The sequence below is a fragment of the Ursus americanus genome, chromosome 30, assembly GCF_024610735.1.
Source record: "Ursus americanus isolate L20-20 chromosome 30, mUrsAme1.1.p, whole genome shotgun sequence".
Classification (NCBI taxonomy): Eukaryota; Metazoa; Chordata; class Mammalia; order Carnivora; family Ursidae; genus Ursus; species Ursus americanus.
In genome coordinates this window covers 13099934-13113462 of record NC_142156.1, presented here as the reverse complement: position 1 = coordinate 13113462, position 13529 = coordinate 13099934, and the positions used below count along the sequence as shown (strand labels likewise).

At 36.4% G+C, this 13529-nt stretch overlaps 1 protein-coding gene across 3 annotated transcripts in view; it reads right to left on the bottom strand.

Annotated features, from left to right (window-relative positions):
• MED13L (mediator complex subunit 13L) overlaps positions 1-13529 on the bottom strand; it is a 297747-nt gene that overhangs the window by 135934 nt on the left and 148284 nt on the right. For all 3 annotated transcript variants that reach the window (XR_015722325.1, XM_045776132.2, XM_045776142.2), the window contains exon 3: positions 10974-11058. Coding sequence is in view for 2 of the 3 variants with exons in the window: in XM_045776132.2 (XP_045632088.1) it covers positions 10974-11058 (85 nt within the window). In the remaining variant the exon portion in view is untranslated. The remainder of the gene's footprint in view (positions 1-10973; positions 11059-13529) is intronic.

Genomic DNA, 13529 nt, shown 5'->3' with positions numbered 1-13529 from the left:
TGACATAAAGCTGATTCTTCAACAATGCAAGGGTTAGGGGCTCCAACCCCCATGCAGTTGAAAATCCACGTGTAACTTTTGATTCCCCAAAAATTTAAGTACTAATAGCCTACAGTTGACCAGAAGCCTTACCAATAACATAAACAGATTAACACATATTCTGTGTTTTGTGTGTTATATACCATATTCTAACAATAAAGCAAGCTAGACAAATGAAAACGTTAAGAAAATCATAAGGAAGAGGAAATACATTTATAGTACTTTATTATATTTACCCCCCCCCCAAAAAAAAAAACAGGTGTAGGTGGACCTGAAGAGTTCAAACCACATTGTTCAAGGGTCAACTGCAATATTTTTACTCTTGTAAGTACTGGATTTGCAACTGATTTATCTCCAGAGGGAGCAATCTCAAATGTCATGTTCAGCACTGATCTGGCAGAGAGTTAGCAAAGTTATCAAGTTCCTCAGACAAGGCTGGGACAAAATTAGTGAGGTCACTGAGCACTGTGGCCCTAACCCCCAAACCAAGAGAGAATTAGTTTCTCAGTTAGATGGGTGAGTATGAGGATGAAGTTTCTTTTCACTCAAGAAATAGGTAAAAAGAACTCAGCAACTATCAGTATCAATTTTTACACTCTTTAATCTCCCTAGTCTCAACTATACTTAATGCAAAAAACAAACTTCACTCAATTTCTTTCTCTCTCTCTCTCACTCACACACACACAGAGAGAGAGAGAGAAACAGAGAGAGAGATACATGGATGCTCCAAGACTAATATGGAAAGTATTTCCATCTGGTGTTTATACTTCAGGTTATGGGAGGAAATAAGAGACAAGGGGTGTGTCTTTGCTGAGAAAGACACTTCTACCACCTGACTGGCACCTGGGATTATGCTGGCTCAAGAGCAGATGTATACTGAAGGACTAAGCCCTTGGTTCTCAATCATTTTTGAGTCATGATTCTATAGTATAAGTAAATCTAATGAAAGTTATTACAGACTTCTCTGTCAAGTAAATAAAATCTTAAAATAATAATAATTTTTTTAAAAATGGGGCACTTGGGTGGCTCAGTCAGTTAAGTGGCTGCCTTCGGCTCGGGTCATGATCCCACGGTCCTGGAATGGAGCCAGGCATGGGGCTCCCAGCTAGGTAGGGAGCCTGCTTCTCCGTCTCCCTGTCCCTCCCCATTTGTGAGCACAAGCGTGCATGCTCTCTCTCGCACTCTCTCTCTCTAATAAATGAAGTCTTAAAAAATAATAATTTTTGAAGTTATTATAGATTCTTTCTCCTAAAAAATGCATGGAAGAGCAAAACATTGCATATAAATTCCACAGGGTTGGTGAACGCTCTGAAGCAGATCCTAGAGTGAAAACTTCCATATAAAATACTACCACAGATCACTACTAACCCTGCTTTGGCCTGGAATCCCTCTCTCATCCCACTTTACCCCATCCTCCTCTAATTTAATTCTGTTCATCTTTCTTGTCCCAGATCAGCCAGCACAGCACTCTAATATCTACAAATCAGCACTTTTATCACCAAGTTGTAATGATTCATTTCTATGGCTCTTTTTTTTTTCTCCAAGAAACTATGAGAAATCTGGGGGCAGACACAGTACCTATCTTATTTACTGGCAATATTCAACAAATATTTAAATGCCTATTATGTAATACGCCTTATGTTCCGCTCTGTACTAGTAGGTGCTCAATAAATATCTGACAAATGAATGCTATACACTAAGAAGTGTTCTCCTATTCACAACATAACAGTGTTATTCTTCGTGTTTGCAACCACTAATCATGGGCAGCCTCACACTATTATTTGAATTTTCTTGTGTGTATATGTTCCCGGCTAGTGAGAGACACTCGATGCTGGGAGGAAAAATAAAATCTATGTATTTCACTTTTTTTATATACCCCATCAGCTCTCACTCCACACTAAAATCATAGTAGATACTCAACATGTAGGGAATCACATAGATGCTTAAAAAAATATATATCACAAAGATAGGAAGACTAGCACAACTGTCCATATACTTTAATTACACTTGAAGAACAGAATTAAATCTTTTTAAGAGAGATAATTCTAAAGTATAAAAACTAAATAACATCAGAAATTTAATTTCTCCTTTTTATATTCTATAAACTTTTATTTTATTATTTTTAAGGGACAAAATTTATATTTAACTTGACAAATATAACATATCAGACACTTCATCTACCAAAAATTGCTTCAAATCAACATTGTAAATAGCACCAAGAATGTCAGTTAACCCTAGTCGTTCACTCTGTAACCCCAGTCATTATTATTGAGATTTCCAAAATTACCTTACTATTAAGATATGACATAATTGAGTAAAGTAGTATAATAGTATCTTGCAAGGTCACAATGTGATTCCAGATTTATAAAATGTTCTTTAAGCAATAATTCTAGGGAAGTATTTCTCTTTAGAAAATAATACCCAGCCCCCTACTACCTCCCAAAAATCATTGTTTCAAGAAGAAAACAGCTGCTGAAAAATGAAAATGAAATCAGGTTGTGTGTCTGTTATGTGCATGTGTGTATGTGTACACACGCAAACATGTTTCCGGGTCATGCCATATGACTCTAAATAATCAACTACAAGACCGTGCCTCCAAAAAGTTGGCAAACCCCAATCTCTAATCCCAAAATCATGGCAGACCTGGTGTCAGAATACAAGTGCCACAGCAGCAGCCACAGCCTCGCTCATCAAACTATTTCCCAGATGGGACCGTTTGGAGGTTTAGAAGGGAGCCACCACCGGCTCTGGGTCTTTCTGTGCACCTCAAATTATGCAGGTGTGACAGTTTTCAAAGATTAAAAAGTCCAAGGGCAGTGTTTCTCTATCACACCCTGAATCAAAGTACACTTTAGTGTTATTATCTGGTTACAGAGCTGCTCAGATAGACTAAACTTCATATAATTTCATAACGAAGTTCCTCACCAGCATCAAAGCCTCTAACTTACCACTCCAATCTATATCAAATAAACATGCAAAAAAGTCTCCTTCCTAAAAACTAATCTCCTTCCTAGAAATTTCTCCCAATTCCCAACCAAATAAAAGAAAGTCCTGTAACTTAAAAGCTGAAGGAATCTTTTTCAACTGATCCCTTCTATCTTCATTATTTTGGGTTCCTACTGTGCCCTAGCGAATGCTACCTCGTCTGGCCAAGCAAACGCTATCATTTCCATCCTTTCCAGTATCTCTGTAAGGTTAGGCATTTTTGTAGGGCTACCCTCACCTTTAAACGTCCATTCTAATGTTGTTCCAAAGAACCTCTCCTCTAATTTCAAGCTTTTAGTTTGAATCAATCCCACTGTCCAGCCACAAATTTTTTAAAATTTTTTTGAAAGTCTTAATCCTTTCTCTGTCCTAAAAATATTAAGTAGATATAAATTGATCGGTCTTAGGATGAACATGCTTCTCTCTAAATGTTTACAGCAGATACGTGCTTTTATTCACCTGTGTCTATAATGTTTATAGTGATTCTTCCTTTAAAAGAAATATGCCCCTTGGGGTGCCTGGTTAACACAGTCAGTTGAGTGTCTGACTTTAGCTCGGGTCATGATCCTGGGATCGAGCCCTGTATCAGGATTCCTGTTCAGTGGGGAGCCCCCCTATGCTCTCTCTCACTATCTCTGTCTCTCTCTCAAATAAATAAATAAAACCTTAAAAAAAAAAAAAGAATATGCCCCTTAGATCTAAAAACTCATTTTCCTACTTCTTTTAGAGAAACGCACACTACCACAACTCAATAAAATGGGAATTTATTGATTACTCATACCCAAGGACTCTCAATGTTGCAAAATTCTATCACCATTTCTTCAACTAGGCCTGTTCATACCACCATGCTCTAGTGAATATATTTATTATTTTTAAATTCTTGAGCCAGCACATCCAAGGACAGTGCTCATTTGCCCTCTGATGATTACCTCTATTAAATCACAATGCCACAGGACACTGAAAGCTAGTAATATACAAATATAATGCTACTGCTATCATAATTATAATTCCAACTTTCTCCATGTTATTTTTACTGTACTTTTCCAAATGAATATCTTTCCTCTAAACACCAACTCTTGGCAAACCAAGCAGCTCTGGGCCAAAGGCAATTTTACAGCTGTATTATAAACTACCATGGGGTGACTATGCTGGCAATCCATTAGGAAAGCAGCACCAGTGGACTACTCTGAAGGGCCATTATGTTTTACAAATGTCCAATACTCACAGATTAAAGTCTCCCTAAGTAAGTATGGACAGGATAGAGCATAACAGTTTAAAAGACCCATATAATCTTCTATTGTGTGCAAAGCAGTTATTTGCACTTTAGAGGAAAAAAAATACCTCTCCATCAAAATCAGCTTATGTGTTTTATTCTAAAAACTTAAGACAACTAAAATTAAAATATACTACCACATTTAATGCCAATTTGATAGCATTCTGCCAGATATTTTAAGCATTTCTACAAAGATACACGAAAGCAAGAAAGTCCCACATGTAATGCAAATCACTGAGGCAGCACTAAAACTCTGGATGATATGAACTGAACACATTTCCTGGTTTTTTCTTTTTTTTACAGCTCTTCAAACCAATGATTTATTTCACTGAGATAGAGTTTGGTGAGAAGGATACAGTATACTATGAAAACTATACCAATTATAATAACATAGGAGTAACAGCCACTAAACCTACAATATTAAAAATGCCAAATGAATGGTATGCCTGGGTGGCTCAGTTGGTTAAGCATCTGCCTTCGGCTCAGGTCATGATCCCAGGGTCCTGGGGTCGAGTCCCGCATTGGGCTCCTTGCTCAGTGGGGAGCCTGCTTCTCCCTCGGCCTGCCAGCTCCCCTGCTTGTGTACTCTCTCTCTGACAAATAAATAAATAAAATTTTTTAAAAAATAAAAAATAAATATAATAAAAATGCCAAATGAACAAACTACTGGAAAAGATCCCAGGTTTTAGTTTTCCATAATCTCTTCCCAGCCTAGGTCTTTTTCCACTAGTGAGGAGTGTGAGGCAGCCTAAACTTGAAACACGAAGTGTAACCTTTGAGAAGTTGTCAATACATAACAAAATCCCACTTAATTGCAAAGACTGATGAAAACAATCTGAACCAGGACATTATCAGAAAACAACAGGAAAATCAACAGAGAGTCTATACAAGTAAAAACAAAATTAATGGCATTTTATCATTCCAGGTATTTTGCCAAAAAGGGATAGTCAGTCCTTAGGAAAATAACAACCACGCTTACTGTCTCAGAAGAGAAAAAATATGCATGACTGCATCATCTAAAACTATAAAACTTAAAAGACCCAAACACTCTCAGATACAGAAATTCTGACTGGGAAAAAAAAAAATCACAATAATATACTAAAAGAAGTCAATAAGGCTCAAACTTTTTAAAAATGTGTATAAATATATGCATAATTATGTGTTTTAGAAACATATCTGTATTTTAGTAATATAACCAACATCAGTTTGGAGGACAGAGTATGAGAAGGGAGAAAACCTCAATCAAGAGATATGGTAGACTGTATCCTTTTCCCAAATATGCTCTATCCCTCCCTGTCCCATTAACATCAAGTGTGGCCATGTGACTTGGGTACCTCCTACAGATTGAGAGACAATACTTCCTCATCCATGTAACTTTAAGCTTGGTGGCAAATTTCTCAGCCAATGAAACGTGAACAGTAACGGCATACACCACTCCTAAACAGAAGCTTCAATGAGCCATTATGCATTCTGCCTTTACTCTTTGCTCTCTATCAGCAAGTCTTTGACAGGGCTGCCCCATCAGCAATGATTCTTGCCCGGAGGCAAGAGGCTATAAGCAGTGCTACCAGCAAATGACTCACAAGGGGCTAGCAGCATGAGCAAGGAAAAACTTCAATTGTTGTAAGATAGTAAGATCTTTCAGGTCTTCTGTTCCCGCAGCACAACTGAGCCTAACCTAGCTATAGACGAGGCCACTGCAAAACTTCATCAAACACTTATGACTTCTTAAAGTAGGCCAGTGGCAGTCAAAATGAAGAGAATGGGACTGACTAGAGGGATATCTGGAAGATGGGGGCATGGGGATTGTCCAATATTATATAAGAACCATAAACCAAAGAAAACAAAAAAACTCAGGGTACCAAGATATTAAACAGGCCACCACATGGAAGCAGATTAGATGAATTATATATGAACTCCAAAGAACAGGATTAAGATTTTTTTAAAACAATTACGGGAAACTGATTTCTGCTCAGCATAAGAGATTTTCAAACAATGAACGTTCTAACATCTAACTAACTGAATGTTCTAACATCTCTCTGAAGATGAAAAGAACTCCTTTAGAAAGCTGTGCTCAAACAACCAGAAGTTTCCAAGGAAAGGATGGATGACCACATAAAAAGGTTATTATAGAATGGGATTCCAGAATTATCTGGGTAAACACGCTAACTGACTTAATGTTGTGTCCAATTCTGAAAATGGTATTACTGATATTTCTATTCGCTAATATTAACAGCAGTTAGCCATTTATTGAGCTCTTACAAGGAGAAAGGTGCTGAGCAAAACAATCTTTTACCATTTTATAGGTAAAGAAAGAACAAAGGCTCTGCAAGCTTAAGTCACTTGCCCAACATATATATTAATTAAGCTGGCAGAGCAGATATAAAATATCTTCCATCTCTGGAGGCAATGAAGAAAAAGGGACTTGTAACAATGTGTGCCCCTGTAAAGATATGTAATATTACAGCCAGATATGTTAGCTTCTTTTTTATTTTTTTTTTATTTTTTTAAAGATTTTATTTATTTATGTGACAGAGAGACAGCCAGCGAGAGAGGGAACACAGGCAGGGGGAGTGGGAGAGGAAGAAGCAGGCTCCCAGTGGAGGAGCCCGATGTGGGACTCGATCCCAGAACTCCGGGATCACGCCCTGAGCCGAAGGCAGACACTCAAAGACTGCGCCACCCAGGCGCCCCCAGATATGTTAGCTTCTATCTGACACTTTGAAGGAAAATGCTCTTGAGTAAGCAACAGTGAGGTTTTTTATTTTCTTAATGAACAGATGACACTGGCTAGCAGTGTATGCAAATACTGAAGAGCTATAGGAGGAATAAGTAAATGAAAGATAAAATATTTAAAGTCCTATTACCTTAGAATTTAACATAAAAGACACACATCAATATAGTATTACCTCAGCACCAATCAATAGCAATAAAAATGAAATTATCTTATTCTGTGAGAAGTTTACAATGTTATCTTAATTTCCATAGTGAAATTATTTTTAATAACCACTGCAGTAACTCATCATTCTGTATATACTAGCAACTGCTGCCTTTTGGAAAAAAAGATCAATTTATATGACTCTTATTTAGCTGTAAAGTGCGAGCCTCTCAAGGCAGTTAATGGAATTCCCTTTTAATTAAACAAATCCGTATGCTTAAAAACAAAAAGCAGAAATAATAAATCATCACTAGTATAAACTTTGTTAATATGCGAACTAGGAAAAAAAATACTTTGGGGAGCACAAACACCCTGCAGGTGATATATTCCTTTATGATCTGCTTCAATAACCTCAATTCTGGCTTTCATGCTAGAAACTCAAAACACCCTCAACAGGAAACCCCATTGATCTTTCTGAATAGAAATGGAAAGGCATGACAGAAAATTGCCAGGTCAGGAATAAGATAGTAAACTGTATTTCAATAAATTTAGGTTGTAAACAAATTAAGTAAGTTTACAGCAAATGGTCTAAGCTAGGGACAAACAAAGGGCAAGCATGTGTTAGCCAAGCCAGTTTCTGGTGACAATAAATAGAGCTAAAAACAAACCATTTAAAATGATTCCTTGCCTCACAAGCAGAGTAATTTTCACACATGCAACACAGCTAAGTTTGGTGAAAAGAGAACATTACTTTGAAAGACAAAGGAATTATTACAATTTTTCAAGAAAGTCTCAACTTGTCCATTCTAATTGTAGTAAGGGAGCTAAACAGCTTGATTATTAATTATTTTCTAAGAGAAATACTGTTTTATTTCAAAATAAAGTCTTATAAGAGGATTCAAATCAAAGTATGAAAAGTAATAAATTTATGGGGAAAGGAATTAAAAATTCTTGAACAGTAACAATAGGTCAAGTATTATGCAGCATACATCATCTAACAAAAACGCAAGGTGCACAGTATCTGATACTTAATTTAAAGGTGTTTACTCAGGCTTGGTGAGGTTACGGTAACTGTCCAAGCAAAAGACTGTAAAATCAAACCAAGGTCTAACCCCAAGTTCTTTAGAACCATCCGAAGCTTTATTCTATGACACACTGCATATGTCACAATTAACTTTCCTATCAAATAACTCAACCTGAACTTCAGGAGTTTTTTAAAAGACTTTATTTATTTATTTATTTATTTATTTATTTATTTATCTATCTATCTATCTATCTATCTATCTATCTATCTATCTGTCTGAAAGAAAGCGCATATACGTAAGTGCACGTGCGTACACTCGCACACATGAGCAGGGGGAAAAGCAGGCTCCCCCGTGAGCAGGGAGGCCAACATGGGGCTCGATCCCAGGACCCTGGGATCATGACCTGAGCCGAAGACAGACCCTCAACCAACTGAGACACCCAAGGCGCCCCTGAACTTAAGTTTTCATCACAGATTTGGAATTCATGAGCAAAGAATAAATGAATTATCTGCATTTTTCTTCTCTCCCGGTATTTCTGTTCTTCTAATTTTCTTCCATTTAAATCACAAAACACTGAAAAGAATACAGTTCAACCATAAATTATTTTTTCTGAAAAAAATTTTAAAAAAACACAGTGAGCTATTTTTTAAAATATGTGTTTTGTTCCACATACATTACAAATTTACATCAAAAAGACTGTATTTAGGGGGGCCGTGGGTGGTTCAGTTGGTTAAGCGTCTGCCTTCAGCTCAGGTCATGATCCCAGGGTCCTGGAATCGAGCCCCCATCGGACTCCCTGCTCAGCAGAGAGCCTGCTTCTCCCTCTCCCTCTGCTGCTCTCCTTCTTGTGTGCTCTGTCAAATAAATAAATAAAATCTTAAAAAAAAAAAAAAAAAAGGCTTTAAAGGTGCGGTACTTTATTTTACAGATAACAGGAGCTTTGTTATGGCATCGGATTATAGAAACAGTCAAGTTTCCACATTTTCCTAAAGGGACTTAGTGTGTACTTTTGTTTTATTTTGCAGTGGGAGAGAGAATTATCAAATATTTGATATATTTAAGAGTACTCAACTCTCAAAAATCAATGCTTCTAAAATATACTACCTTAGTAACAGATGGATGACTTCTAGGTCCACTCCAAAGCACAGAGGTAGAAACTGAAGTTCAGAATGAAAAGGATAAATTTGGTGGGAAAGGTCTTTCTGAGTGACTTAAATGGTGACAACTTATCAACTGCAGCTTAGGTCCCCTAAGCATTAACACTGTAGTGACATCACCATAACTAACAGCTTGGATAAGGAACTGAATGGTACCAGAATGTCCTTTCAACTTTGATCACCTCAAAGTACCAAATAAAGACTCAAAAAGAGAAGTGAAAAAAGTTTTTCCCATAGAAGTTCTTAATTAACACATTCTTGCTCATCTGTTTTTCCCCTTAAGATGCTATCCGATATACTGTTATGCCATAAAGTAAGGAAGCACAAGAACAATGACAGGTCAAAAGGCCAGAGAAGCCATCATGAAGGGGCTTCCCCTGGCCAAATCTGGAAGAATTTACACAACAAAATAAATGATGGTAGTAATGAAGTATAATCCATTGAATAAAACAGAAACCCATTTCCCCAAATTTATATAGCTAAAAAGATTACGGGAGATTAAAAACATACATGCATGTGTACATGAGAAAATGAAAAGCTCTTCCTTACAAAAAGAATGTCAAACAATGAAAGCAAAGAGAAAGGTGACATTTGAAAATTAACATTACAGCCATAACTCTACTAACTGATTTAGACAATAGAAGATAAAACATGAGTCAAAACGTGGTAACAGGATAATTACACAATCTCATTGTATCTGGCCACAAATTACTTAATAATTACAAAGACAGAATTAACAAAGGTCACAATTAACATGTACTTACTAATTTACAGTGTAGAAATCTGACGAAACACCACTTCAAACAAGTGATCAACAATGTTAATATCACTGACACAGAAATCATAGGCCTCCTGCTTTGACATACTAAGAAGGACACAACATCCCTTCTGTGGTATCACTACAACACACATAACCTAAATCTAATCATGAAGAATCTATCTCAAATTGAGGGACATTATATAAAACATATGGCCTGAACTCATTCAAAATGTCAATGTCAAGAAAGAAAAAGAAAGGCTAAGGAACACTTCTAAATTTAAAGAGACATGAAAACTAAAATGTATGATCATGGATTGGATCTTGGGGGAAAGGGGTTTAAGATATCAAGGACATAACTGGCACACTGATAACATCTGAGCTGAACTACAGATTAGATAATGGCATTTTATCAATGCTAGATTTCCTAATTTTCATAATTGTACAGTGCTTACATGAGAAGATATCCTTGTCCTTAGGCAATGTACACCTAAACACTTAGGGGTTAAAGAAAGAACAATCTCAAGTGCGCAAATGACTCTTGAGTGGCTCAGGAAATAAATTTAAAATACACATGTTAAGAGTAAAAGGGCAAGCAATCACACAGAGTATGAAGCAAACCGGGTAAAAGAAAAACTATTGGTGAATCTGAGTAAAAGGATATATGAAGTTCTTTTGTGTTATTCCTGAAACTTCTCTAAGGCTGAAATTATATCAATATAAAAGAAATGAGATTTATAGAATTTTATCTTCATAAAATTGTATGTGAAAGCATTTTGAGAATTACAGGAAAACCTGGGACTGTCCAGCATTACACCTGAGTGTCTCAAAAGAACTGTGATGCTGTTCCTTCTCTTACCTTTCTAACAGATTGTGGATCGCTTTGAAGAGCAGTGTCCGACACTCATAGGAAAGGCCATTTTCCCAAAGTCCTTCTTCCACAACTGAAAAAAGCGAAACAAAACAAAAAATTGAACTAGTAAGAAAGGCGTCCAAATAAAAATTAACTTTCAAAACATTTCTCTAAAGCAAAGTTAAAGAATTCATTGAAATGAATGATCTCATGCTGAAACTGAGAAAGGAAGTCAAATACTTGCCTAAAGTCATAAAAAAAAACCCTATGTACAGAAGGAACTAACATGTCTCAATTTTAAAGTCTTCAGAATATAAGCATGGTACAACCCCTCTCCAGCAAAAGTCTTTCCAACCCGACTCTTCAAAATTTGAAATCATTTTAAATTCTCAAATTAATCTTTCCACCTAACAGCGCCACAAAGACAAATTTTGTTAAAATTCTATCTAAAGATAACAAAATGTGACAAACTAAAGCTAAGGTTAGCATCTGTATTTTTAGAGGAAAAACTAAAACGAGAAAATATTCAAAAACGTCAGTTACTCAAATTTCCTTAAATGTTCTAAAGGCAGTATCTCAATAGGATTTTAAGGACATGATTTTAGGGGAAATGCCAGGAAATTAAATCTTAATACAAAACCAAATTTATTTCCTAAACTCATAATTTCATTAATATTTGACATTTTGGAAAAAAAGGTATTTGCCTTGGAAATATAACACTGAGTCACAAGTAACTCTAACACCAAGAGAATCCAATAGTCTAACAATGCCCCATGCATTCCTAACATTCTTTTCATATATAAAAGGATATAAAACACCCTAGAGAAGACACCTAATTTCCTTTTAAATTATATTAGTTCAGTTCAAGATAGCAAAAAATTGGAAGGACGGAAGCGACATTTGCAGAAGAAAATTTTCTCTACCTTTTACTTGTTATCTTGACAAAAGCACTCACCAGAGAAAATTTTGACAGAGGATTAAAACACACGTTAAATCCACAATGCATTTGTAATGCTTTTACCATACCAAAAGACATCTCAAAATGCATCTCCATATTCTCTAGTCACACAGAATTAGAAAAAGTGTATTTACAATCATGGGTTTTATCTATAGGACTTTTTTTAAATGATAAAACTGGATAATTTTATTTTTGGTATGTCAGATAGGTTTTTATTTTCCTGCCTATGTGGCTAACCATGATTTACCAAATTTACCCAAAGCAACCTCCGTCAGAAACATTATTCATCACTAAAGAAATGGAAATAAAGTACAGCAAATAAACAAACATTCCTGCTAGCAACAGATTGCCTCTGTTCAAGACAAACCAACCAAAAGTTTTCTACAATCCTCTGAATGAAGGTGTCATGAATCTGTGTTATCACACATTTATCTTCTGGGGAGAGCTTTTCCTGGGTGAGAAAGAGAGCTAACATTTCAATAAAATGAACACCCCATATTAATTTGCTTTTCTTCCTAATGTGTCTCACTGGCTGTAAGACACCATCAATTTTAAGAAACACAATTTTTTTATACATCACTGGAGGTGAAGGGGTGGAGGTAAGCTGCCAATTAAACTATAACATGGTTCTTATCACTTAGGATTTTATGTGCAATTATTTAAAGATTGACATGTTTTTCTTTTTTTAAGATTTGTTTATTTGAGAGAGAGAGAGAGAGATTGAGCGAGCAAGCAGGGGGGAGGGGCAGAGAGAGAGGGAAAGAGAAGCAGAGCATCAGACTTCCTGCTGAGCACGGGACCCAAAGCTGAGCTGGATCCCATGATCCTGAAATCATGACCTGAGCCAAAACCAGGAGTGGAGGCTTAACTGACTGAGCCACCTAGGCGCCCTATTGATATGTTTTTCAAATATCATTACTGTACATAGATAAACGGACAATATAAGCCCCCCCAAACAAAAAAGGTTAAAATTCCTAAAACGTCATCAGCATTCAGTGTGTGACTCTTCTGAATCACATTTCAACTTGGTCACTAGTGTCAGTGTTTTTCTACATAACAGTCTCTTGTGTCATAAAGAGTGCTGGTGATGCAGCATTTGTGAAGAGTTCCACTCTTCTTTCCAAGATTTTTTTCCAAGTTGGTGACACCTATTCTGCACGTTGTTTAAAATAAAAAAAAAAAAAAATTACTAGGATGCCTGGATGGCTCAGTGGGTTGGGTGTCTGACTTTGGCTCAGGTCATGATCCCAGGGTCCTGGGATCAAGTCCCACGTCAGGCTCCCTGCTTGGTGGGGAGCTTGCTTCCCCCTCTGCCTGCCACTCCCCCTGCTTGTGTGCACCCTCTCTCTCTCTGACAGATAAAAAAATAAAATCTTCAAAAATGTATATATAAATTATTAATTAAAATCTTCAAACATACTTTAAAGTAACAGGACCAATAAATTTCTAAACCAAATTATCAACACTTTGTCATCTGCTTCAACCACCCTGCTTTTTCTTTTTGTTCTTCTTGATATAAAGTACATAGTTTGGTATACATCAAATCAGAACTTAAACAAGGTCAATGGCCTCCCTTGTCATATCTCTTAAGTCTCCTTACTCTA